Source organism: Strix uralensis, chromosome 4 (assembly GCF_047716275.1).
Source record: "Strix uralensis isolate ZFMK-TIS-50842 chromosome 4, bStrUra1, whole genome shotgun sequence".
Taxonomy (NCBI): Eukaryota; Metazoa; Chordata; class Aves; order Strigiformes; family Strigidae; genus Strix; species Strix uralensis.
In genome coordinates this window covers 6,873,738-6,901,633 of record NC_133975.1, presented here as the reverse complement: position 1 = coordinate 6,901,633, position 27,896 = coordinate 6,873,738, and the positions used below count along the sequence as shown (strand labels likewise).

The window sequence follows — 27,896 nt, the reverse complement described above, 5'->3', positions numbered from 1 at the left end:
GGAACTGCGGCAGCCTGAGGAGACGGGGAAGTTGGAAGCGAGCGGCGCTTCGGGCCGGGCCGGGCCGCGCCGGCGGGACGGTGCTGGCGGAGAGCGGCGAGGGTGGGGTGGGCAGAGAGGGGGGCCCGGGCAGAGAGGGGGGCCCGGCGGCGGAGGAGGAGGAAGAAGAGGAAGAGGAGGAGCGCGGCCCGGTGCCGGCCGCTATGGACCAGTGCGTGACGGTGGAGCGGGAGCTGGAGAAGGTGCTGCAGAAGTTCTCGGGCTACGGGCAGCTCTGCGAACGCAGCCTCGAAGAGCTTATCCAGTACGCGGGCGGACTGCGCCGGGAGATCCTCCAGACTGAGAGTACGTGGAGACACCCCCCCCCCCCCTACCCCTTACCCCTTCCCTGAGGAAACGGGGCCCGGCTCCTTGGCGTTAAAAGGCCGAAAACTTTGGGTCTTTGTGGGTTGGGGGATCCCTCCAGGGAGAACCCCCCCTCCAGGCTCTGGGCTGAACAGCGCTTTCCCGCTCCCGGGGGTCCCTGCCCCGCTTTCGGTCTCTGCTGCGGAGGGGCTGAGCTGGAGGTCTGTCCCCCACCCCGCCCCATCTCCCTGGAGTCGGCGCTTTGTGTGCGTTTCTGACCGGCAAAAGTTAAAGGTGAGAACAGGTATGGGCCCTGCCGGGCCTCGCCTGCCTTCTGTGCGCCGCTGAAGAGGAGTGTTGGCTCCTGATCAGCAGGTACGGCGTGACCCTGGTCAGCCTGTTCATACCTTCTGCGCCTTTATGTTGAGTTACAATAGGATTAGTCACCCCCGGGGGAAATAAACAGCGGGGCTGCCCAGTTTCTGCCCCCCCTTCCCTCTTTTTTTTTTCTCTCCAAAGTCACTAAGTTGTTTTCTTTTGATGTGTCTGGGTTTGGAAGTGTTTAGGGTAAAGCCACTCTTCAGCAGGAAGTAAACACGGCCTCCTAAGTCTTGTGTGTATTTTACAGCTGATGTTGAGCACTTGCGCAGGCGGGCTGGATGGCCAAAGCGCGCTATAAACACGAGACATTTAAACCTTGCGAAATCCCTGAGATGGAGGTAATGCAGTGTTTATTGATGGAGTGGGAGGGGATGGTGAGACAGCTGAAGTGATTTACCCAAGGCCGTGCAGGAAGCGAGTGATGGCTCTGGGATTAAAAATGGAAACTTGCAGGCTCCTGAGCCCAAACTTGAGAGCAAACTGTGCTATTTCACTGTTTTCCAGAATCTGCTTTTGTTTGGTTCAGAGAAAAATGTGTTTGCTGTAGTCTTGTACAAATACAGGTGCAAAGCTCGCTTAAAGTGCGTGTAATTCCAGGAATATAAACATGAGTGTATTAGAGCCTGCTGTGTGTACACAGCAATTTCCATAGAGAGCAAACATGGAACTCCGCTTCTGAGGTATTTATTTGGGATGAAACAATGTTCGGTCTTTTGGGCATTGTTTTGAACTGTGTTTCAATAAATACATTTTGTGCTGTTCAAAACATTTTGGGCTTGTGCATTAAGGACAGTCGATAAAATGCATGTCTCACAAACTGAGGTGCTGACCTTGCCTGGAAAGCTGTGTGGTGTGGCCCTTAGGCTTGTATTGATCTTCATAGGAGTCTGTGGGGCTGTAAAGATTTGTCTGTGAGAATCCTGTTGCAGATTCAGAGCTTTTATTCTCCTTGTAATAAAATTAAAAGCTTCCAGTGTGCAGATCCTTCAAGGTCCTCATTAGGTTTTCCATCCAGACTTGGAATAAGAGTTTTTGGGACTGTCCTATGAAGGCCCTGGACATGTTTTCAGCACTTAACAAATAAGTAGTGATGCTGTCCCAGCAGAGTACATCCCACCTTGACCTTTCTTTCAGTAAGTATTCTAGAATGAAACAAGTATGTTATTACTGCACCCTCAAACATCTGGGGACTCTGCTCAATTTTGGCATGAGGGCAAGATGGCTTCATAGGTAGCAAAATTCTTACTTTTTCTTTAACGCATTATTTATAATGTTCTAATAAGACCAGGTATTTGCAGCTTTTATATACTGTATCCTGAGTATTTATGAAACTTGATGGAAGTGGAAGTAGCCAGACCTCTTGAAGTAGAGCTCTGTAGTCAGGGGTCTGAACAGCAGAAATATGCTTGTATATACAATTTCAACTGAAAAAAAGGGAAAGAAAAGCCTCACTGCTGAAGAAGAAATTAAGGCTGTAGGACAAGATTTGAGAGCAAAGATTTATGAAAAGGCCTTAAATAGGCAGTGGATATAAAAAGGAAGTGGGTGGAGAAAAAGAAACTTAGAAGCTGCTTCAACCTCTAAACTGGTTTTCTTTTCCCCACTTAAATAGTCTCTTAAAATTTCTGGAGCTGTTTTCATATTAAAGCCTAAGCTCAGAACAGCCCTATGCTAAGGCTTGAGAATAGGAAGACAAAGTTTGTTTTTCTTCTCTCTTCCCCTAATATATCTCGCCTCCTGGAGTAGCCAAGGCAGGATTGCGATTTTTTGGATTATATATAAATGTGTCTGGCTGAGTAAACTTGGCTTTGGACTGTACTCTGTGCCTGGTGTCTGCTCACTAATGTATTTTTTTAAAAAATTGTGAATGTATGTACACAATACAGAGAGAAGCTGTTGGTCTGTAGTGTTCTGTGAACACTGAATTACTGGTATAACTGCAGACTTTCTTCTGCTGATTTATTAGAAGTAGCTCATAGCTTAATTAAAGCTGAAAGAGATGGGTGCAGGGTGGAAATCTTTTCTCTTGCGGCTCTGATGGCTTTTCCTGTGTAGACATTTTCATTGCTTTACTGTAGCGGGTTTCTGCGACAGTGTTAGGGGCCAGTAATTCACTTGCTTGGGGTAAAAACAGTTAAGCATGCAAGTTGTTTGGGTTTTGACTTAATGGCTTTTGAAAAAAAAAAAAAAGGCTATTAAGAAAGTGTATTTTAACCTCTCTGTTTATTGGGGAATGAGTATTTCCATTTTGCTTGTTGTGTAATCTCTGACTGATCCTTTTGTCTTGGCAAAGTCATGAGACAGTTATTTAAGAGCCTTCATGTGATTTTAAATGTTTATCATAAAAATTAAATAGCAACCAAGAAGTAATGATTATTCTCAAAATAATTTTAGGAGGTGAACTTTATGTAACAGTTGATTGAAATTTTCATTTTTAATATAGGCTACATAGAGTCAAGTTAGTGAACGTGCACTGAAGAGACTGCTTTGATCCTGTTACTCCTCGCTCATTCACTAGGAAAAATATAGAGCCCTGTTAGCTGTTTGCCCAGGAGCTTCAGAGCTTCAGTGATCAGTAGCTTCATGGGACAGGAGGCAGAAAAAAAGTTAAAGCTTTTTTTTCCTCCTTAAAAGCTATGGCTGTTGCAAAAATGCTATTAAAGCTTCCTCAGCTGGGGCTTGTGGGAATGAACAGGAGCTATTTCGTTTTCTAGAAATGAGCTAGTTTTAGTGTGTAACAACAGGTTGTTTTTGCTGTTGACGTCAGTGGCAGGGTTGAGAGTTAGGATGCATAAAGGAAGGTATCTAGAATAAGTGGCTGGTAAATTATTACCTACCCCTGTGATTACAGCTTTTTTCTGGATTTCCTTTGCTCTCATCAGAGGCATATTGCTAAGAGTACACTGTAAGAGGTACACTTTGTTTCTGTTGTTCTTGGGTTGTGGTCCTGCAGCAGCAGTTTGATGCGCCTGCATTTTGCCTTCCATGGAATACCAGAAACTGGACTCTAACGTGCTGCTGAAACCAAAGCCGTGTTAAAATATGAAATGAGAAAGGAACACGCTTTATGGAAAACGTGGTTGCTTTTTAAACCTCTCTTCTAAAGAGATATTTGGGGGATTTTATTTTTTCCCATGAAGGGTTTGAATCTGGTATGTTAGAGAAACGTTTCTGGGCTGCTCTCCCACTTAAATTAGCCTTCCCACGCAGTTGAAGGCAGCTAGGTCCGTGTCCCTAAAGGAAAAATTCTTCATGTAGAATGAACTTTGAGGGAGACCTTGAGAGGTAAGACTGGAAAATAGATTCTTCTTGTATTTTGAAATGAAAAGCTGAAAGGAAGGACTGGAGTAAAGCACAAAAGAATATAATTTTTTTCTGACTTAAGCTACTGAGTTGTGTTTGAGTCAAGGCACTAAGAGTATAAACTGCTAAGTGCAGTGATGTGGTCAGGGGCTTGTAAAAAGTTTGTGTTTATTATTTTGTCCACAGAATAGGTCATACAGCATTGCATCTGTTGGTTGGACATCAGTTTAAAAATTGTCACAGTTTCTAGAGAATAAATCTTATGACAAGAAAGAGTGGATCTGATGTTCACAGTCAGGTCTTTTATGGGCTGTTTCTCATCCATCAAGGAGAATTTGAGACTAGCTGAACTGTTTAGAGCCGCTTCCATGAGTCAGGAAGGAAAAGTTTCATACAGCTCAAATTCAGGCAGATAGAATTGAGTAGCTTGAGGGACAAGAATGAGTGGGACCCTCATTAACCCAAATTTTGCTTGCACCTCGTTGAAGTTATGCATGATGTTCTGATGTATCTTCAAGGAACTGTCTAAAAGAAAACTGATCCTGTAGTATGTTCGTTAGCTTCTTACTGTATTCTGTGAGATTTGTGGATTGGGGTGTTTCTTTAAGATGTGTTTATTAAACGACTGTGACTGAGACACATGAGATCTTTACATTAATTTTTTAAACTGTTGCACTTGTTCAGTGTCGTTGTGCACCCAGCTGGATTCCTCACTCCATGGGTGAGCTGTGTCCTGCACATCTTCCTTCATTTCAACTGACCTTGATTTGCAAATACTCTCTAGATTGCATTTCTTTCTTTTAATACCATTTCTTGTCTTTATATGTTGTTGCGTATCGAGAGATTTAATTCATAATTTGTTTGTAGCAAAGTTAGTAATTTTCTTCTCTTTTGTCTAGATCAAGATGGAGACTTGTCGGGGACAATTTCACTTGTTATGACACAGTGTTGTAAAAGAATAAAAGACACAGTTCAAAAACTGGCCTCTGATCATAAAGACATTCACAGCAGTGTATCCCGAGTTGGAAAAGCCATTGATAAGGTATTTATTCTGTGGTTTGATTGTGTTATCACATATATTCTGTGATGTGTACTCTGCTTTACAAAATTTGGATTTATACTGCAATTAACCTTAATTAAATCCTCCTGTCAACTACAGAAGCATAGGCTTGGGGCAGAGGCAAGACAGTGGGGTGTACAGTACTTGCTTTTAGAGTTTGTGGTATACAGAGTTTCCCTCCGAGGCAGCCCAAAACTCTTTAATTTTCAAGAGAACATGCTCTATAGGTATTACTAGACTTAGTATCCATTACATCAGTTTAGCAAAATGTTTGCTTCAATAAGAAATACTGGGTTTTTAATATATATACATTGCATTTCTAGTTAATTGTCAGCAAATAACTCAAAAGTGTTTTTTTGTTCTAGAAGGTAGTGTAAAACCAGAGAATTTAAGAAAGACATTTTGTATGTATTTCAGGTGTGTTGTTGGTTCTTAGGGCTTAATTTTGTAACTCGCAGTACTCTTAATGCGAGTAGATGAAACTTCTCATAGTATCTGTGCCTATGCCATAACAAATAAGAAGGTAGGGCAGCTTATCTTTGAAGCTCTGCATATGAGACATTCTTATATGAATTCCAGGCTCAAGAGTAACTGGGATCTGAATGTATTTTTTTCAGGTAGATATTAAATGATACTAAAACTCTTTTTGTGTGTAAGTGGTGCTATATGTATACTTACAGGCCATGCTTTTCTCCATCTGTGTGTTCTTTCATATAAAGTAATTCTTTATGCAGGGAGTCTTGTACTTGCTTTTTTGGACATTATGTGATAGTTTCATATCAGAACATGCTGGTGTTGATAAGTCTAAACATTTGGTTTGAGGTTCACCTTATAATCTTACTAGGGAACCCAGTAGTAAATGAGTTTTTTCATCTGGACAAAGACATTTGTAGTGTTACACAATACTCACTCATCCTTTGGGAATCTCATCTAAACTTTGTTAGTAATGGTAATCTGTTAAAGCATAATTTAACAGTAGTACATAATGCTGCATTATTGGGCAGAATGTCTGTGCAACAGTTATTTTTTGTTTATATCTATGATTGACCATCATGGAGAGCTCAAACTTTGTACTAATAGCTTTAATCCAAGCATCGCTGTTATCCAGAGCTTAAGGACGCATCTGCCTCTAATCCTTGTTGCTGTATCTAAACCAATTAACTAGAGTAAAATTCCATCCTTATTATTGGCTCGAAGCCTGCAATAAAGCTATGTAATCTTGTCCTAAGTTTGAAACTTTCCTATTCTGCTGTAGCAAGTGGGCTTTGTACAAATAAGCTTCAGGTTTGGCTATGCCTTTTTCATTTAAATACTCTGAGGTAGAGCAGCCCTAGGTCATCTCTAGAGGGTGTGAATATTCAATGGAAATTGGTGATAGTATTTCTTGGAAGCCAAAGAAAACAACACTGGCAAGCTTAATAAAGTTTAGACTTGAGTCTAATCTCCAAATAGCTGTTTCAGTTGTCATGTGCATAGTTTTTCCAGTGTTGTTTCTGTCCTGCTGTTTTCAGTTTATCTACTATTTTTATTTGGAAAAGGGTAGCTGTAAATAAAAGCTTTTTTTAAATTTCAAGTGGTTTTGTAAAATACAGGTTTTGTAAAATATAGAAGGGATACTACTAATCTGCTCTGTGTCTGAGTGTCAGATGGGCTGTTTCAGTGAAGTGTTCAAAAATGAGCTCAGCTTGCTCTGTTCAGTGTTCTCATTCCTCTGGATTGTCAATCCTGGTTTAGCGCCTGTGGTGTTTACATCAAAAGACTAGAAGCAGTGGGAACTGCATGAGTCCCCAGTCTTGCTCGTAATGGATGTATTTTTATGAAGTTCAGAGCATCAGTTAGGATTGTTTCCTTCAATATGAACTTTGACTCTTTTTCAAGGCAAGTAGTTCGAATTTTATTAGTTTTCCCTGACTGTAGTATCTTAAGAGAACTACTTTAAAAGGTACCCTGAACTCCTGGCCTGATTGTCAGATGAACATGTGTAATGTTTAAATCCAGGTGGAATTTAATGCTTCCCTGGACAGTGACATTTGAAGGAAATCTTCCATACGTACTTAATGTGATTTCCCTGTGCTGCTGGAAAATATGCTCGAAACCTGCCAGCAAAGTCTTTGTTGGCATCCAAGTCCCATTTGCCTTCCCCCCATTCCTTCGCTATAATATACCTAAGCTTAAACCAGTAGAAATAATTAAGTGTAATTGATGTAGTGAATTGATTCTCAGCACATTCTGGGCAAAATCATACTGCTTCCTAAATAAAACGCTCGTTAGAATTTAAAGCAGAACAGCCCTTGCCTTGCTTTCATGAGATTTGTTTCTGTCACATGTAAATCCTCATTTATTTTATAGATGGATTAATATATCTAGAACACTGCTTATGGTCTTCCTAGCTGTATATGCTCAGGCACAGATAAATGCAACTCATTATTGCCTGATTTGAGATAGGGAAACATGCTAATATTGGTGCCAATTTTATGTCCTGCATCCAAATGACAGCTGTTAACATGTAGAATCAACAAACTTCCTACTTGACAAGCTTGGATTTTGAAAGAACTTGCTGAGTTATCTGCTCGTTGCAAATTTCAGGTTAAATTTCTTTTTCTCAGTGTTGAGGGAGGGTTATACCTATATGTAAAGTTTACTCTAGTTGGTTTTAAGTTAGTGTAGTCATTGCTTACCAGCTTAGATGGGACCTAGATTCTACCTGCAGAGTTTACTCTGAGAACAGAAGCTCCTGAGCACTTGAAAAATTAAGTTCAAATTTGGCATCAAACGTGAGCCATGTTAGTCTGAAATGCCAAAACTGTGTGTGTTGCTTTTTTTAGTTATCAGTTCCTGGAAGGTTTATCTAATAAGCTAGACCTTTTTTCATAGTAGTTCTGCATGGATTATGTGCTTCTGATCCATGAACGGTTCCCCTTTCTTCCAAAGAGCATTTTCTCCTTTGAAAGGAAATGTTTGCATCCAGTTTTTTCTTTATTGTACTAGCATTTGCTCTGCTTCCAGAATTCATCACATCACTGTTGTTTAGCAAGTTGTTATCAGGTAGCTCACTCATCAGCCTCCCTGTAAATCAATCGCTCTTCTGGAATGGTTTGAATTCATCTCAAAGCATGTTTGGTGGGGCTAGTAAATGTTTTCCCTCTAGCAGCAATCTGTCTGAGTAGTGGTTAAATGCCTTCATTCAGGAAATTAAGTGGCGTAAATGGTAGTTCCTTCCACTTTTTTTCCCCTGAATTTTAAGCCTGTTTTTAAAGGGCCAACATTTTAATCCAGACTTTGTTTTGGGAAAGCAAACTTTTACCAAGTTAATGTTTGTTTCATGTAAAAACTTGTATACAAACTACAAACCTTTACTGAACATCGTTTAATTACGTTGCTATGAAGAATATGGCTAAATAAATACAGAGTCTTTGCAAGTCGAGCTTTATCTTATGAACTAACAAACTGAACAGACAAGGTAAACAAATGTATTGTATTTGTATTTTGGGTCAGAATTCAGAAGAAGGGAGGAATGCACAAAGTGATCTCCACTGAGAAACTGAGGAATAAAACTATCCTTAGTCATCATCTTTCTTCATCATTCTGTTGTTACTAATAACATGGAAGGTTGTATGTTGGTTAAAGTGGTCCATCTTGTGTGCATCTTGAAGTCCTTCTTCTATTTCAGCAATTATCAATAATGTAGTTTATGTTGTATCATTGGTATATTTAGCACGTAAAATTTTTTTAGCCCTAGGCTTACTAGTTAGGCTCTATTTTTTTATTTTTTATTTTTTTAAGAGAAGCTTGTTTCTCAGGAATATTAACTGACCTTCTTCTAAGCTTAAAACCTGAAAAGCACAAAGTAACCTTTCTGGAGTTTGTAACTTACGGAATTTATTTCAACTTTTGAAATCTTATTAAACCCCACGTGCTATCAGTTAGCATACTGTTAGCATTTAGAAAACAACTGAGATGTGTAGTCACCAGCGTATCATGCAAGCATGACAGTTATGAAATATGTAAGCCAAAGGCAAGCAGTAATTTGTTCTGACATGTGACAGTCACTCACTGCAATATGTGCAGTCAGTTCTTGAAGCTCCTCAGGACCCAGAGGAGGCAGAGTTGTAGAATCCCACATATAATAAAGACCTTGGATATTGGTGTTTTTTTAAAAAAAAAAAAAAAAAGTTATTGAAATGAGAACCTGGTCAAGACTGGGCTGATCGGAGAATGGATGAGGGGGAGAAAAGAAATTTAGGTCCTCAGGTTGTATGATGAGACTTGAGTCTACAGCACATCTAGGTTAATATGACTCATTGTTTATAATCTTTTATGGGATTTCGGAAAATTAGTTTATGATGGCGTTTTGAAAAGGTTCTCAGGGCTCATAGGTTTCTTGTTTCAGAACAAAATGTGGATTTTGTGAAGGAACCGAGGTAAGTGGCTCTACTACCCCTGCCCCCAAGCAATGAGAAGGATGTGATGTTATTTAAGGCGTAGGTTCAGCTCCAATAGTTGGTAACTGCCCAGAAGAATACAGTTTCTTTTTACAGGATTATACATTCAGTAAGACTTGAAATTGCATGAAAAATAAAGTTGATTATCTTTAGATTACTGATTTCCACCCCCCCCCGCCCCAGAACACAAGCTTGTGTGTTCTTGCTCCTGCCTCGGGTATTTCTCAAATGCGTTGTTGATGGATTTATGTTACCTGCTACTGCTGTTTGGACAGTGATACCAGAATCAAATGGTAGTGAACCTTAGAGGCTTCAAAGGGTTGGCACAAATAAGAACAGTATTATTTAGTCTTCAACATGCCTAAGGTTTTTTTCAAGATGCAACTTAAAGATGAGCAGCATGACAAGCAGCTTACAGCTTACACACAAGTGAAAATGTTGTTAAATGTGAGACTTGAATCAGTGGCAATAATTTAAATGCTCATCTTGCTCCACCGTCTCTGAAAGATAGAAGAGACGATTTGTTAGCCTAAGGTTAATGTTTTACTGAAAGTTTGCTAAGAGACCTGAAGGGAATGGTGGTTTTGAAGCCACACGTGCAGGGATGAGAAGGCTGCCCCTTTCTCATGATGGCAGAGGGGCATTGAAGGAGACGTGGAGGTGGCTGATGAAGGAAATTAGTAAGTGGCAAATAAAAGGAAGATGCAGTGCAAAGCTGAGCTGTACACAGTACTAGAAGATAGCTCGTACCAACTTTATGTTATTTGCTCTGCCTGCTTTGACAGAAGCATGCGTGTTTAACTAGGTCAGTGTTCCCATGTTGTCCAGGACTGTCGGTCGTCACAGCGCCACAGGTGAAGCACTGCTGTTTTCACTAAACTTCTGATTTCTGAAGTTCCTTCTTGGAAGACAGCCACAGTCATCAGGTCAGGCAGCAAGCAATGCACACTGACTTCTAGACTGTTTCTTTTGCAAGAAGCCTGTTTTAGGCAACGGGTGAGGATTTTTATTCAAATTAACCTGCCTGCCCCGATCATAAAACATGTTAGCAGTTAAAACCCTGTTTTATATCTTGGATTAGAGTAAGTGTTGCTCTCCTGCTGCCAAGAGGCACGGTGCCGAGCAGTGTTAAGTGTTACTGAAGAGTCACTGTGACAATATTTTTACTTATTCCTGGAATATGTCCCTAGGCCACTGGCCTAAAAATACATGGCAGTGGGATCATTGAGGTTAGATCTGTAAAAGATCTCTCAGATCTTCAAAGCTCATCCTGTTGCTGAGATGTTGAGGTCTTCAGAGATTCGAGTTTCATTGTCGTTTGGGGGTGGGGAGAAGTGACACTTTCTTTTTTCAGCATTGTCTACCCCCCCAGCTATGTAAAAAATTCTCAAGTTAAAGCTTTTACTTCTAATTTGGTGCGCTGTAGTGACAGTGATGCATTGATAATGCTATTTTGATTCTAGTGTAGGCGACTTTGTTTTCTGTTCTCTATGCATTTTCAGTTTTTGCATATGGAAAAAGCCTTTTCTGCAGATACTTCCTTCAAAAATGCATCATGGTCTGGAAACCCCTTTATTAGTTAACTAGATTTCTAATTTGCTAGCTAGACTTGTAATTTGTCGGTGTAATTCCTTATGGTGGATAATATTCAGACTTGAAACGAGCAAGCCAAAGAATTTCTTCTTCTGTACACAGGAGATAATGAAGCAGCTGACATATATTTCACTTTGAACAGGAGGTAATTGAGGGCCAACTGAGTAATAGGCAGAAAGCATCAGGGTGGAGACATAGGTGTCCTGCATAATCAAAGAAAAATTACGTGGGGCGATTTGTTCCAGCCTATTAACTGTTAATTTGTATGTTTCAGAATTTTGACTCTGACATCAGCAGCGTGGGGATAGATGGGTGCTGGCAGGCTGACAGCCAGCGAATCCTCAACGAGGTGATGGTGGAGCACTTCTTCCGGCAGGGGATGTTGGATGTAGCTGAGGAACTTTGTCAGGTAACGATAAGTGTGGATGTGGAATGTTATCCACCGTGGAAAACTATGCTTTGTGTTACTGTCCTTATTGAATGTTAATGGTCCAGATGAATATTTAAATTGTCAGCTTAATCCCATGTTTTCTTATGCTTCAACTAAAAACTGCCTGTTTTTTCAGGAATCTGGTCTATCAATAGATCAAAGTCAAAAAGAACCGTTTGTGGAATTGAATCGAATATTGGAAGCATTAAAAGTTAGAGTTCTGAGACCTGCATTAGAGTGAGTCTACTCATTTTTCTTCCTCTCCTTTTTTTGAATGCCTTTAACAAATTCTTACTTTAAAAAATATTCTCTTTAGTATATTTTGATGTGTCCCTGTTTCTCCTTTGAGAGATCTAGTTACTGCGTGAACCCATTCCTTCTTTCCTCCCTGCTGTGTCCCTCCCCATGGGCAGTACTTAACTAAGGGTCTCTTTCCTAGAGTAAGGATTAACTTGAATCATTTGTGATGCTGATTTAAGGTTTTGGGAAAGAAACATCACTTGGAGAAACAGTTATCTGCCATGATGGTACTTAGCCTTATAGTGAATTATTAGTGAATCTTGGTTTAAAAGGTTCAGTTATGAAAGATATCAGGACTTACTAAAGGTGTTGGGTACCACCAAGTCTTTTTGGCTTCACCGAGCTTTTGGGGTGAGCAGAACTTGACTTGGGATCAAAGTTCTCACTTTTCCTCAAGTCACTCTCCCTTTCCAGATAAAGGACCACAGGGTGGGAAGAGGGAGTGAAAGGATAGGTGTGTACTTTGCAGGCTGCTGCTGCCGCCAGGTTGGTACTGATTAACATTGGGTGAGAGGTGAGCTGCTGCTGGGAGCCTGGACTGACAGTGGGATCTGTTAGTGAGATTTCTTCTGAACAAAATGATTCAGTTAATACGAGTCAGTGGATAATACTGAATGCTCAGATGAAAACTTAAGTTTGGGAGTATCTGAGGTCTATCAGACAACCTTAGACCAGGATATTTTCTTGACCTTGGTCACAACCATTAGACATGTAAGCTGGTGCTAAAAGTGCCAGTGAGGAGGAAGAGGTGATGAAATGTCTCATGGGCTACTGTTTTATGATTTACAGTAGCTGCACAGCACCATTTCAGAAGAGCCTTTATTTTAAAAATAAGAAAACCCCAAACAAGCCCCCAAACAGTTTTATTTTTTTTAAGTTGCGAGAGCTTTGATAAGCTTAGGTTGGTCTCAGAAGTAAGAAAAAAACCAAAAAACAAAAAACAAATACAAACCCAAATCCAAACAAAACCAACCTTTAAGTGACCTTTTAAAAACAGGAACAAAACCAAAGCAAATTCAAAATTTTTGTTTCATTCCAGAGCATAATTCATGTACTTAAGATACCTTTTTTGCATTATTCAGTTAAGTACACTTTCATATTAACAAATATTTTCTTTTCCCTTTAACATGAACCAACACAGGTGTGTCAATTCAGAGCTTACTGGCATCCAAACTAAGTGCAGGGATACTCTGATATCCAAACCGTGGTGTTCATAAACTAAATCCTGGATTATGCCTCTGGGTTGTGCAAAGTTTGACCTAAGTAGTTGGTTCTTGAACATAGTTACACAGGTGGAAAGTTCAGGTGGTTTATTACTGTTGAATTGGCTAATTGAAGGGAAGCAACACTGAAATGCCTGGTGTTACAACTGAAACAGGATTTACTGTCAGCTACACCACGTATTTCTTGTAGTTCGAATAACATAGCTGTTGGGAAGGACACTCTCTGAGGAACAGTAACTAGGTGTTACATCCATTCACTTGAAGTCACTAAATTAATTTTAGCTCCAGTTCGCTAGGCCTTATCCCTTACTTGTTGCTACTTGGTCATATTTTGTAGTTCCTGCAATGTGTTAAATATTTTTCAAACAAAGGAGAAGGCATGGTCCTTCTTCAAAGGAACTCTTATTCTGAAGACAGCTGAGTGGACAGAGAATAGGGTGTATTGTCAGCACAGTTTGTATGCTGGTCTCCCTCCCCCACCCCCTCTCATTTCTGTTCATAATGTTTATTCTGTTTAAACTCTTCAGTACAAAAGCTATCTGCTTCTCTTTGCCTGCTGCTAGGCACAGAGGGTCCTTATTTAAAGTGATGCTTCCGTAAAAAACATGGTTGTTAGTGAGGATTATCAAAATGTGACAAAACTATACAGCTTAGGACGTAACTGATGTCTTAAATGCCTGGTTATTCTGGAGAACTGCTGATGCTAGTGAATGTATTTCCTGTATTTCCCAGCAGATGTGGGTGTTCAGGAGGAAGGATAGAAACCACTCTTGGAGGGACAGCCTCTATGTGAGAGGAGCTTGGAGGGGTGGCATTGTGCCCTTTGGGCAAAAAGCTAATAAATGGCTAAAATTGGCATCAGTAAATACAGCTTCAGGGGTGCATAAAAGCAGTCCCAAACTGGCCCATTCTAGGGTTAGGCTACTGACACTGGTGTTGAAGCAGAAGGGTGTTACATAAGGATAACTAATTCCAGTATCATGAACCAGGAAGGGGAGCATAGCAGGGTTTGCCCATGCAAAATTGCGGAAGGTTGGGATGAAAACAATAACCAGTCTCTCTGGCTCTGCCAGTGCTCTGCAGTTGGTGCTTGGCTTAACTCGGTATTGGAAACAAACCAAGCGTGGGTGGCTCCTGGTCACTGCCATCAAAAAGGAGTTGTAAGATTAATGACTTTTCAAAAAAAACTCTCAAAGCCCTGCTGTGGTGATAGAATTTAGTATTCATACCTGATTTAAAAAAAAAAAAAAAAGGACCCAAACTTTTTTCAGATTTTCTTACTAATACAAATTCCAACATGTAAAATACTACACTTCAGAATTAAATTTGCTACAACTGGTTACAACTTTTTTTTTTTTTTGTGGGGTGTGCAACTTGACTTTGTGGATGCCCAGTTTGGCCCTGCACCCTAAACTGTGTAGTCTCTGTACCTCTGCAGGATCCCATTAATTGCCAGTGACTTTTCTCATTGTAATTTGGGGGAGGGAAATCCATAGGTTCTTTCTGGGTGCGTTCTGGCCCTTCCGAGCCCGGGTGGGTCTCCATGTGAAGGTCTGGTGGGAATGACCTGCAGGTTCAAAGCTTTTGACTGTAATCTCCTGGGGAAGAGAGATTGTCTTCTCTCCTGTCTGTAAAGCAGCAAGGTGCATAGGTCTTGATAGTATTTGCTGGGACCTTTAGGGGTATGGTTTAAACTTAATTTAATCTTTGCCAGGCTTCGTGAAATTCATTTTAACTCCTATGTGGGAGCTAGAAGAGAGCTCTGTGTACCTGTGGTTTGAATAGTATATTGTAAACTTTAAAAAATTCAGATGGATTTGAGCCTCAGGAGTGAAAACACTCTGAAAGTATTGTTTTGAGAAGAGGTAGGAAGACAGGTGTTGTGATTACTAATAGTTTTGGACAGTGGTAGAGAGTATGCGAGTTGAATGTTTTAAACCTCACTTGTTAATTTTTTGCCTTTCTATTGGAAATAGGAACAGCATGTCCTAGACCAAACACCTCAGGCCTTGCTTCTGTGACTGCTTTCTTCTGATACAAATCTGTGCTGCCACTCAAAGAGCTAAAAATGGAAAGCCTGTCTAAAAGCTAATTTGGAAAAATAGGCTCGATCTCAGCCAGATGAAGTACCACGTCATGTGGTTGCAAATATTGGCAGGGAGAAGATGGAGGCTCTTTTGATGCGATACAGATTAATATCTCATTAATGAGACTGTGGACTAGTTTTACTGTTTATTGATAGTAGTTTTTTGTCTTTCAGCTGCTTATTGGTCTACGGTTGTTAACTTCAGGCTCTTGTTTTCTTAGTTGGGAGTGAGCTTTAGTGCCACTATATCTGGTTTAAATTGTAGACACTGGTCATAAAAAAAAATCTCAAAACAAACACCCCCACCCTCAACAGCCCATGGTTAGTGAGTGTGCCCTTCCCTCCTGGTGGAGGTTAGTGTTGATAGTCTTCTGAGGCAGCTCATCTGAAACTGCTTGAAATTAGGGACAAGTAGGGCTTGTTCTTAGTTCAAAGGCTACATTTTTCACTGTTTCCTACTGAAAGGTTACTGCTGTCATTACAAAGCCTTGCCAGTAAAATCAGACTCCTGACACTGTCACCACAACAAATTGAAAGTAAATAGTTGCTCATTAACACTTACATCTTAATGCGGAAGGCTAACGTCCATTGAAAGCTTTACCACTAGTGTAAGAATGCTTAATTTTCTTATTTTAGTATTGGTTGAAAAGAACAGAAGCCTCACATACTCCTTCTTTTTAAGGAACAGAGACTGCCTCACTTCCTTGCTGAAAAGTGAAAAGCTCTTTGCTTAATGGGGCCCCCACAGTGAAAATAGTATAACTAATTAACACTAATGAGAAACAGATGTACTGAAAAACATTGAAACTTGAAGTTCTTAAGAGAAAGGTTGGATTGATTTAGGCCTGACTAAATTGAATGCAGGGGGGAAAAAAAAAACCAAACCAACACAAAAACACAAGAAAGGGATGGATAAAATCTAAATAATAATATAACTTTTTTTAAAGGCTTTGAAAATTCCAATTGATTTTACTTGGTGCTTGTTTAAGAATTCTTCCATGTTATTTGGAAGCCAAACATTAGTGTTGTCATGGTGAATGAGGCCCAGAAAGTGAGAAGTATTTTTATTGTCTAAGTTGAAAATAACACGGAAAGCAAAGTTTATGCAGGGTAAAGTATGATATTTAAACTGATTTCCCTTCCCCCTATCCCCCATTGTGAGGTCCTGACAGTGTCTATCTTCGAGGTCCCATAGACACCCACTCCAGGGCAACCTATGCACACATATAAACATAGTGGCTTAGAGAAAATGTTTGGTGAATGAGGAAATTGGAAAATATGTTTTTGAAAGGCTCGGTCAAACTTCTTCAACATGCAATTGAAGACTGTCTGTAATTGTTAAGATTCAGAGTAATATCGATCCAAATACAGTAGATTTTAGCTATTTCTACCTTATATTGTGCCTAATTCAATCTTGCCTTGCAGCCAGTGCATGTTAAATTTTGCAGAGGTTAACCTGTACAGCAGCACCAGAAGTACCATCGTTCATGTGTTGCACACCTTTGTTACTTGTAAAGGGTCTGGCCAATTGTTCAGGGAGCAGTCATATCCTCCTTGAAATAGGTGGTTGATAATTGTAATCATTTCATAACGGTGTAAGCTGACACTTAATTACTCTTGTGTCCCATTGTACCTCCTCGTTTCTTCCAGGTGGGCAGTATCCAACAGAGAAATGCTCATGGCACAGAATAGTTCATTGGAATTTAAACTGCACAGATTATATTTCATTAGTTTATTGATGGGTGGAACAGCAAATCAAAGAGAAGCACTTCAGTATGCGAAAAACTTCCAGCCGTTTGCCCTAAATCATCAGAAAGGTAAGTTTTCAGTCACATTAAGGGGTTTTAAAGCACTTGAATGTGGCACCGTGGAGGAAAATATAAATTGCATTCCAAATGTGGTTAACTCCATTATTTGCATTTTGTTAGAGGCTTCTTATTTTTGTATTTAACATGTATAACCTGAACCCTTACAATTTGAATTAACGCCTTTTTTCTTTTAAAGAGGGAATAAAATTATATTTCAATATGTCTGCATATTTGCTTAAATTTAAGGTTTTTGACTCTTTAAATAATACATAGATTACATCTAGAATAGGCCTGCTGCCAGGGTAAAGTGTTAAAAATGCACAGAAATGTTCTTGAAATAGTCTGCTATTTTCTGCTGCGTGGGGTAATACAAAGAGAAGTGAAACTTTTGGAAAATGGGCAATATGTGAGTTAAGTGAACAATCTCAAACTGAATCCAGTAAAGCCTAATTTTTAGGGTACTGTGTGTGCGTCAAAGCTTACAAAAAAAGTAAACCTGTTCAAAGCAAATTAATAGGCAGCATGCCATGCTTATAGAGGGGCAGATGCTCCCCCTCCTCTATCCATAGTGGACTGATGCTTTCATAGCTGTAGGGGTCAGTTCTGTGATGGCTGTAATTGTATTTTGTAGAGGTGAGGATGTGTATCACTGATTTGGAGCATCTGCCTGTTTTCCATGTAAAAACTAAAACTGTAGACACACTGGCTTTTATCTGTCCTATAAAATAATTAACTGTTCCTGGTCCCTCACAGATATTCAGGTTTTGATGGGCAGCCTGGTGTATCTGCGGCAAGGTATAGAGAACTCTCCGTACGTTCATCTATTAGATGCAAACCAGTGGGCGGACATCTGTGACATCTTTACAAGAGATGCCTGTGCTCTTCTGGGTCTCTCAGTTGAATCACCTCTCAGTGTTAGGTATGCTGGCTTTCACTTGCTTTTAAGACCAGGTACACAGTGTTTTGGTTTCTGTTTCTTGTTGAGGACAAAAGAAGCAGCTTTTGAGAAGTAGTGTCATCTAGCTTGTATTAAATTAAGGGTATAGTTACACTTAGCTCTAACAAGATTTGCAAAGATTAGAAGTCAGAGGTTCCCGTGTGCTGTGCTTTACCCTGCACCTTTGCAGCACAGGAGGAAGCATTTATGGATGGAATTTGGCTTCCATAGTTTAGACATCAGTGCAGAAGGTGAGGGTGGCAATCAGCCCGTTATTCCCACCGCAAATGTGTAAAAACTGTCCCTGCTGTTTAACAGCAAAAAACCCCAAAACCGTGGCTGTGATTCTGTCAGTATTTGATCACCTTGGTTTTTAATCCACACATTACTTCACCTCTTTTTCTCTTTAGAAGAATGCTTGAGAGTTATGTTGTGATTTCAGCTACTAAATTTCCAAATTGTTTGCTGGACCTCATTTGCAAAGAAGAAAGAGACACTTTCAAGCTCAGTACCTAATCTGACAAAATGCAGATCTGTAGGAGGCTGCTAGAAATGTGAAGAAAACCCAACCTAATCTCTTCTAGCTTCTCTGAAGATAAAACAGATTAGCTGCTATTTAGCTCCTCAGATACACTTGCCTGATGTTCTCATTTTCATTTCAGATATTAAATAGAAAATAGATTATATGTATCTTTCTGGGCTAGATTTGGTACTTAGGACAAGCTTCACTACCTCTTGCTTTTTTTTGGTACTGTTTGCATGTTGCTGTTATTTGACTTCTGTGCTTAGTTTAGAGCACTTAAAATTGTCAAGCTTCTGCTTCTCCTGTTTGCACCTCTGCCACAAAATACAACAGAAGCAACAAAGGGAACACTTTCAGATTAATTGTGTTTCTGCAATAAACATTATGAGTTCAGTTTGAGGGTTTTATAGATATCTAAAACTTCTGTCTCTGGCTTTTTCATCTTTTTCCTGTTTCAAGTTAACAGCAATCCTTTACATTTTAATTGCTCATGCACCGACGCTGTAATGTGATTTTCAGTGCAAATGGCCAAGAGATTTTTGGTGAAGTGGAAAATCCCCATTATTGACGTTTGTATTGGTTGGACATTTGCTTTGTGCCTGGTGTGAAATTGATTGCACTGAAATGTATTTACTGTATAGGTGGTATTGATACTTTTGTCATAAACAAGTCTGTTCTCTGGTGTGACCTTTGAGTGCTGCAAATCCTTTAGAAATTAAACCAGCTTGAAGTTAAATCCCTGCTATAAAATATATTGCTTTCTAGAACATGAGTAGTGGTCACTTTTTTAAAGGCTGTTTGGTTTCTCCAGTATTTATCTAATCCTGTACAGGCCTCATGGTCTGAGTTACTGCGTGGAGTCAGTGGAGAAGTTCTCTCATACTAAGGAGGTCATGGTTCAGGGTCTTGAGGGCTACAGGACACCATTTGAGTTTACTGTTTACTTGAGTTGTTATACTCTTAAAGAACTCTTCCGGAGATGTTTTCATACAGAAGCATTAAAGCAATAATGCTTTTATTTCTATAAATACTATTTGTCTAAAATTTCCAGAGGATTAACATAAGTTACACTCAGGGCTGAAATAACCTAAAGGCAAAGTGCAAGGATTAAAATGGCCAGTTGGAGGTGAGGGGTATGATGGGTTTTTTTGTTTTAGCTTAGGCAAGAGATCCATAGGTTTCAGGCACATCCCTCCCAAGTAAACTAGCCAGAATGTTCTGCAGAAACATAAAACCAAGTATTTGGAGGGGCAGAGTGGAGAGGAAGGTTGTGACTTCTCTGGACAATAAAATTTGCACAAATAGTAAAATAGTCTGCCAAAAAAACAGAGCAGGCTGATACCAAGGCCAAATCTTGTTTCTGTTGCTGCTGATTTCCAGGCCTATAGTGCTGTCATTAGACTTAAATCCATCAAAACATCTGTTAATCTGTGGAAACTGAGTGTCATACTTTCTTTTGAAACATAGTGAAATATTTCAAAGTAATGTGGTAAGTTCTGGTAATAGTAACTCCCAGAGCAGGCTGAACTGTTGGGACACTGACTTTGGTTGGTTGTATACTGCCGTTCTTGTTACAGGCTCTGGTTTTCTTCCTTCGCTTGCCTTCCCGTGTTTTTTTTTTTCTACATTGTTTCCTTGATTTTAGGTGAAGGTGGAAAGACATGTTTCTTTACATGATAATTACATATAATTAAAGGATTATGGGTTGTGTGTACACGTGGCTTATGTGGAAACTCCTGAGCTGCATGTACTCTTCCATAGTTGAGAGCAACTACCTCTATAAGCTAACATGTCTTCTGCTGGTACAGCTCAAAATAAAAGTAGGTGGTATAGAAAATCAATTCATTATAAGACTCAGAGCAGGGATTAACTGTTATTTTCGGTCAGGAGTGTAGTACAAGAGGGCCCTAGCCTAAGATGCAGGGCAGCTGATAACCTGCCCTAAAACTCTTGTTTGTTATGCTTGAAGGGAGCTTAGAAGTACAGACAAGAACTGCATGAAGTAGTACAGCACTCTTGTGTCCCAGTTAACCTTTAAAGTAGAAATATGAAAAATGCTGGTTTCCTAACAGACACCATATGTTAACGTTTCCTTTTTCTGCAGTTTTTCAGCAGGTTGTGTAGCATTACCAGCTCTAATTAATATCAAGGCAGTTATTGAGCAAAGGCAGTGCACAGGTGTTTGGAACCAGAAGGATGAACTACCGGTGAGTTGATGCTAAGCTCTCCCAGGGCAGATTTCGAGCGTTAAGGGATGTTATACACAGCTGCCACTTCCAGCAGCTCCAGGGCTTGAGGCTTCCTACAGTTACAGAGACCTCCGGGTCTCCTTCCCAGGCTGATGGATGTGGCTGCTGCTTTCCTGTTTGTAGTCTTGCATAAAACATAAGTAGAGACAGCCAAGATCTCTTCCTCCTTTTTGGCTGGTAAAGATTGAAATTCACTGGTGAAAGCACACACGCACCACTCTAGATTCACAAGCAAATGCACGTTCAGTGACCCTCAAATACTGACATGGCCCTTCTGGCCCCTTTTATACCCCTTTCTGTCCATTCCTCCCCAGTCCCCTTCCTCTGCATGTTCCTCCTGCAATTTGTATAGTTCTGACTCCCTCTCCTCTCAGACCCTCAAGTTTGCATTCTTAGCTGTTGCAAAGTCCAGGTTTAGTTGTAGTTTCTTGATGACCTATCAACTAGTGTGACTGACAAAGCTGTTTCTTGTTGTCTCCGTTATGTTTGTCTGCCAGGTTTGTATTTCTGTTTTATTTGTTGCTCCCCCCCGCTTTGCTTGTATCCCCTTTCGCATTGAACAGGTCTTTGATCAAATGACCTTAACAAAACAGATGCTTTCACCTTCCACTTAACCTTACACTGAAGGTATGAGATGTTTTATGTAAGTGGAAATGCAGCTGAGAGCCCAAGCTAGGCTTGAGCTCTGTCCACGGGTTGCTTTGCACTGACTGTCAGGCAGATAGGAGATGAAAGAATTAAGTGCTGCATCTGGGGACACAGGAACTGAATTGGGATCCAATGCATTATGCTTCCAGCACAACTCATTTATATCGGTTGAAATGAAGTTTAGTTGTTACAAAACCCCAGATTCCCTTTATAGCTCTTACCAGGTGTGTGCAGCTCTCCAGTGGCCTGGTCTTGATTTGTAAAGAAAACCTATTTAGTGGAAACTAGGCATGAACTGAGTTAGTCTCTTGGATTGTAACTGGAAGAGATTAATCTGTAGTGTAAGTACGTGTGGTGAGTTTCTCCCAGCTATGTTTTCTATAACACCGAGAGTATAACCTCCAAGTGTGACAGATTCATGCCCTGCTGTCCACACAGGAATGATTAGCTAGGGAGTGTTTGGGAAAAGATTGCTGTCAGATGCAGATCAGTTAATAGTACATATAGGCCTCCTTGTATTTTCTAAACCTAAGGTTCTCTAACATGTACTGTGAAGGCAGTATGGGGGTGGGAAGCCTTATTTTCATTGTGCAAAGACAGAGATTAAGTACAGTGAAAAGGTTATATTGTCAGATTTTGTTGAAGGTTAAACCTGTCAGAACTGAGGACTGGTCAGAGCCTGGAGCTTCAGGTACAGAAGCTGTGATTTTTGCAGTTCTTAGTCAATTTGTGAAGTCACAGACCTGTTCTCTGTGAGATGTCCCTTTCTGAAATCATTTTGTTCTGATGGCAAGAGTTGTGCTGTACCTGTGTCTTCTGTGTTGGTACTGAAAAGAAAGGATTCTGATACACTTCATTATTGACATGACATGTACGTGTTGGGAGAGTCGTTCAAGAAACTGTAGAACATTAACATAATCAATCCCAAGGGGTTTTTGCCTTTCTTCCCCCGCCCCGCCATGAGATCTATCATCTAAACCACTTTGGAAATAACTGGCTAGGAAATACAGAAAGTCTTGTTGGGTCATCAGCTCGGTTTTCTTGCCAGAGCATAGATCTGCACTAAAATATGCACTTGTCCCTTGTCAGAATATTCTGTTTTGTTGGGAATAGGGAGAAACAACATAAATTACCATTTTAAGATCACAATTAAGTATTTTTGGCTGGGAAATTGTCAGGCATCCACACAATGAATTTTGCTGCCTTTGCAGCTGAATTATGAAATCCATTAAGTAAGGACCATGACCTAAATGGATAAATTGCCTGGAAATGTAGTTTCCCAAGATAAATTGTTATGTTAATTTCTTTCACAGATTGAGGTGGACCTCGGTAAAAAATGCTGGTATCATTCAATATTTGCCTGTCCCATTCTTCGTCAGCAAACAACAGATAATAATCCACCTATGAAATTAGTCTGTGGTCATATTATATCAAGAGATGCTTTGAATAAAATGTTTAATGGAAGCAAGTAAGTACCATTTTTTTATTTCAAGCAACATACAGAAAAGGACAAATCTTAAAACTATAATACTGTGTTTCAAGAAAACTGAGTCCATAATTGCATAATTGGTGGAAGCTTGTTAATCTTAGAGAATGACTTAAAAGCCAGATAAACTGGGTTGGTGCACTGGAGAAAAGCGTTACAAACCCTTTGATGTTGTAGAAAGTAAGATTACATGAAGGAATGCAATGAGTAGAGTAATAGTCCAAGTTGCAAGTACCATTGTGTTGGCTTAAATTCAAAATGGAGGCTTTTTACACACAGTTTTTTGTTGAGAGCAATGTTTAGTAAAGCATGAAACATCCCTTAAAAATTAAAATTAAACCTCTGGGGAAATATGGCTCAGTGACTGAGCAGGTAGTTGAATTACCACTGTGGAAATACCCCTCCTTAGGTATCAGTGGGATGCTCACAGTGGTTACAGATTTCCTTTAGGAAGAACCAGTGGTAATTTGGATTGAATATATGCAGCTTCCATGGAGGCTGTCAGCTTACTTTAGAGCCTTAAGTTGTTTTCCAAGATCCGGTATGAAAGTGTGACACCATGAATGAGAACGTTGAGTGATGTTTGCATTCTTTGCCCTGTTAGAAAAGCTTGAAGGTATGCCTTCATGGGTGACTTCAGCCGTTTTAAGCCAGTAAACTTGCTGCTACATTATTCCTGTTCCTGATCACTCATTTCTGATGCTTTCATTGATCAGCTAAAGTGACAGCACAGCTCTGCCAATATTAACTCGGGGGTGGGTGTGAAAGGCCCAGACTTAGAGATGGGGAAAAATGGATCAGTGCTAGAAGAAATATTGTAAGCAGGTGGAATTTTATCAGTGGAGACCTCAGCAGGGAGGCCAGGCTGACCTCTTTAGTCATAGCCTGCAGGAGCTGATAAGAGTGAGTTATAAAATCACAGAATTTTGGGAACCAGAGAGTAAAAGGCACTGGATGCTGAGGAAGTCAAAGTGAAAGCTGCCAGCCTATTTAAAATGCAACAAATTAATCCACAAGTAGAAATAATAGATTAATCATGAAGAGTAATTTCTTGGTATTTAATAATTCAGGGGTGCGTGGGTGAAAGGTGAGAAAGAATGTAATTAGAATAAAAAGTGCGATATGGTGTCTCTCAGCTAAAGGTGACTTTTAATGGAGCCAAGTAAAACATTATGGCTTAAGAGTACATTTGTTTTGTGCTACAGGGGTGAAAAAAGAGGAAGGACTATCACTGCAAACTCAATACCTTTAATGCTCAGTTGTCGCACATTGCCACAATTCTAACACATTGTCTTTGTCCCTAGATTAAAATGCCCCTATTGTCCGATGGAACAGAGCCCTGGAGATGCCAAACAGATATTTTTCTGAAGAAAAGTTTCATTATGCAGTTTGTAAGTGACACTCTGGATTTCAGGTGCATTTCAGGAGAATTAAAACACACTTGTTCCGTTTTATGCAGCAGACTGAGGACTCCTATGTTTGTATAAGCTAATGCTACAGAAACTTTGCCAACATTTAGTATATACATACCAAGTGGAAATGCTACAGAAATATTATTACCATAGGGCTTTACTATACTCTTGGTCTCCATACCTGATCAAGTTACTACACCAGCAGTTGTCATTCAATGCAGGTTTTTGTACTTAATTATATGGTGACTTTTTACTTTTTAAAAGCAGAAATTGATCACCCCCATTTGTTTAATATTCTTCCTGCTATTATTCTATCATTCTATTGATAACTGTCACCTTAGAGAACGTTTGTGGAAAAAGTTTTATTTCCTGTAATGTGTACATAATTAAAGATAAATACTTCAGAAAAAAAAAAAGTTTGATAAATTGAATAGTGGTTATAAAACTAATTTGTATTTTTTTCGCTGAAAAAGCTGTGATATATTCTGAGTTTTTCTTTCAAACATTTTTTCAACTTTTACATAGAATTCAAAGTAAATGTGCATATATATAAAGTATATAAAGTATATAGCCCCAAGGGGCTACCTGTTAAAATCCATCACTAATTTATAAGGGTGATGTGTGGCTAAATTACTACTGGAGCAGAGAGGGAATAGGAGATCCTGTTCCTTTGGTTTCATGATCGAGAAGTGTTTGTGTAAGAGAACATTCAATAAATTCTGAGGTGGAAATGCTTTTAGTCAATGACATTTGCTCTCTGGCCTTTGTAGTCATGTTCTTTGAACTTTGTATTCAGGATTAGGCTATAAATGTCATGTTGCTGTATAGTTTAATAGTCATTATAGTGTGCTATTTATAAACAGTTATCAAAACCAAATAAATTGTAGAAGTATTCATTGTTAAATGGGGGGAAAGCATGTTCTGATGCAATCTACTGATCACGACTCTGCACTTGGCAGAACTGGGCCCTACATCATATATTAGGAGGTAGCAAGTTTTCTGTAGCTTGAGAACACTTTGCTTCTAGCCTTGTTTTTGTAGTAGAATATTACTGCCATTGCCACTTTTTCTGCTAAATTTGTCATATTGTTGACTAGGTAAATTTGTATTCATAAACAAGATGTAGATCATGGCAGTTAAATCTTTTCTAGTGTGCATATATTTGTATTTATTGCACTGTCCTATAGTAGGGCAAGCAGCCATAAGGCATGCAAAGCTACATGTAAAATTATATTTCTGTATTGTGTAGTTAACCCCCCCCAAGCTTATATGGTTGAATACTGACACACTGGTTGAATGCACTAGCACAATGCACTACAGAGAAGACCGTCTTTGAGAAATCTACACCTTTTGAATTTGTATGTCACCTGACTTGAGAGACTGAGTTGGACTCTATCGCATCAGTGACATTGGACATCCCTAAAGAGACATTAAGAGGAGCAAGTCAAGGCACACAAATTTTAAACTTTAAATGTGTTTGATACATGTGAAAAATACAGGTGTGTGATTTTTCTGAAAAACTTAAATTGTATTCACACTGAGTTCAAAACAACCGCGTTACCAAGTGGTAAAATCAACAATAAACGGGTGAGGATATTATTTTCCATGTAGGTTTCCTAGTCTTGCTGAAATTGCTTTTAACCTTTTCTTTTGAGTGGAATTGTTTAATGCTTTGCATTTATATGAAATGGTATATGAAGTATTTTTAAAAAAAAAAACCCACCGTAATAACAAAAACCACCCTGAAGTGTAAGTGCTGCATCTCTTTCTCCGTGACACTGCTGGTATTTTGGCGTTGGTGTGAACACTGGTTAGTGTTGATAGTGACTCTAATGCAATTGCTTAGAGTACAAGAATGGCACAGTTATTAAATGGCAATAGGGTACAAATTCTACTTACCTATTGGAATGTTTTTAATATAGAGTGATCCTGTTTTCACTTTTAAATAGTGCACGTTATAGAGCCGTAGCTAAGTGAAAAACTCAGCTGTTCTCACTAGATAATTGCAGTTCTTCTCCTAGCTGTCTGTATGTTTACTTAAAAATAATTGCTTGCAGTTTGGAAGCTCCACCAACAGATGATGCTAGCAGTTTAATACAGAATGCTTATGTGCTTACAGTAATGGGGTGCTGTGCTGGGTGTTTGTGAAACACGTCTGCGTTTTGGTGGTTACAGCTATCCACTTTGCCCTTTGGGGTGCTGCAAGTTGTCTCCTACTACTGCTTGATACGGTTCTGGGAACTAGAGGAAGTGCTTGCACAGGGAAAAGAATAATACTCTGAGGTTTTTGTATTTGAAGTATAATTAACACCTGATATGCATACATTTTCTCTAACAGGGTTTGGGAATATCCATAGTAAAAAAAAGTATTTGATTTTTAAAGCCATGGTGGTATCTGAGGTCTGTCTCTCTTATACTTGTGGACTAGACTGTGAAGCTTTTAACTAGTCCCTTTGTGCAGAAAGTGCCTTTTAATGAGGCTGCTGCATAAGAAGGCTAAAGAGACTCAGCACATTTATATTTGTATCAAGATCACTGTGTCACTTCTACATACTGCATTGGGCTTGCAACTGGTGCTCCCCCCCTCCTTTGCAAAATGTGTCAGAACAGCAGCTCTGCAGCAACAAGTGTGCCAGCTGGTAATGTAGGTAGGCCTGAAGCCAAGAATTTTTTGACCATGCTTATATAAAAGGTTTAACTTATAAGTGCTCCAAAAGTAATAGATGGCTATAAATATGATTTCCATAGCAGTGGCTTGTTAGTAATGTTATTTCTATGTCTATTAATAGACATATTATTAACTCTTTTAATAGACTTCGAATTTTAGTAATTGTCTTAAATAGGAAATCTATTGTGGTATGTCCTTGTGGGGTTTCAAGTCTGACTTGTGGTATAAAACATAATCAAACCTTAAATGAAAATAGTACATAGCCTTTTTGATCTCAAAAGGTATTGATCATTTTTGTAGTGCTATGACTGTCATTAAAACAAAGCTCATGTCCTCACCTCCCGTTAGCACTCTCGATGATCAGCTGCTCTGTGAAGTATTTTTGAATTAAGGAAAGTCTTTTCCTGCCATGACTTCAGCACTACACATTGCAAGTAGACATGGCTGAATGACCAATATTCCCTGCTAAAAATCAGTGTTTCTCTGCTGAAATACTGTATTGATTTCACTCTTCTAGCTCTAAGTCAGGTTACTTAACGTGTGTAGAAGCTGCAATGAAATCTGTGTGTTGCAAGTAATGAGTTAGAGCTTCTGATCCCTGTTAACTTAGACCTGTCTCCATCCTGTTGCGTTCATTCTTTCCTCCTAATTTTACAGGATGGCTGCTGCTAAAATCTAAGGTTGAAGTTGTTTATTACTACTCAGCCAACTCGCTGAGTTTAACACAGTAAGTTTGGGTTAGGTTTTTCCCTGCAAGGTTTGTTTGCCTACTTCAAGATACTGTTTTCCTTTTTGTGCATATCACTGCAGAGGTTGATTTGTCTCGGAGTGGGGGGGGGATCATGCTTCTTAATCCATTCTAACTCTTGCACTTTTCATTTTGTGAATAGGAGACTGCAATGTAGGGAAAGGCACTTTAAGAACAAGGAAAAAAAAAAGGCGTGGCAGCAATGATCTGTAGTAAATAAAGCTGTAATGTAGTGTTACATTACTATTCTGAAT

General features: G+C 39.6%; 1 protein-coding gene across 1 annotated transcript; it reads left to right on the top strand.

Moving 5' to 3' along the window:
- Nucleotides 1-114: 114 nt before the first annotated feature.
- Nucleotides 115-25,836, top strand: RMND5A (required for meiotic nuclear division 5 homolog A). The gene is made up of 9 exons (XM_074865486.1): nt 115-345; nt 4,929-5,071; nt 11,399-11,533; nt 11,691-11,791; nt 16,814-16,980; nt 17,725-17,890; nt 20,536-20,638; nt 22,642-22,796; nt 24,119-25,836. Exons 1-9 carry the CDS (start codon nt 204-206, stop codon nt 24,180-24,182), a joined length of 1,176 nt encoding a protein of 391 aa, XP_074721587.1. The 5' UTR covers nt 115-203; the 3' UTR covers nt 24,183-25,836.
- Nucleotides 25,837-27,896: the final 2,060 nt, after the last annotated feature.

What these genes read in the sequence shown, in the direction of transcription:
- RMND5A (XM_074865486.1), top strand. Translation starts at nt 204, where the DNA reads ATGGACCAGTGCGTGACGGTGGAGCGGGAGCTGGAGAAGGTGCTGCAG. An exon ending in TAGCTGAGGAACTTTGTCAG is followed by an intron (nt 11,534 to 11,690) that starts GTAACGATAAGT and finishes CTGTTTTTTCAG; the next exon opens with GAATCTGGTCTATCAATAGA. An exon ending in AAAATGTTTAATGGAAGCAA is followed by an intron (nt 22,797 to 24,118) that starts GTAAGTACCATT and finishes CTTTGTCCCTAG; the next exon opens with ATTAAAATGCCCCTATTGTC.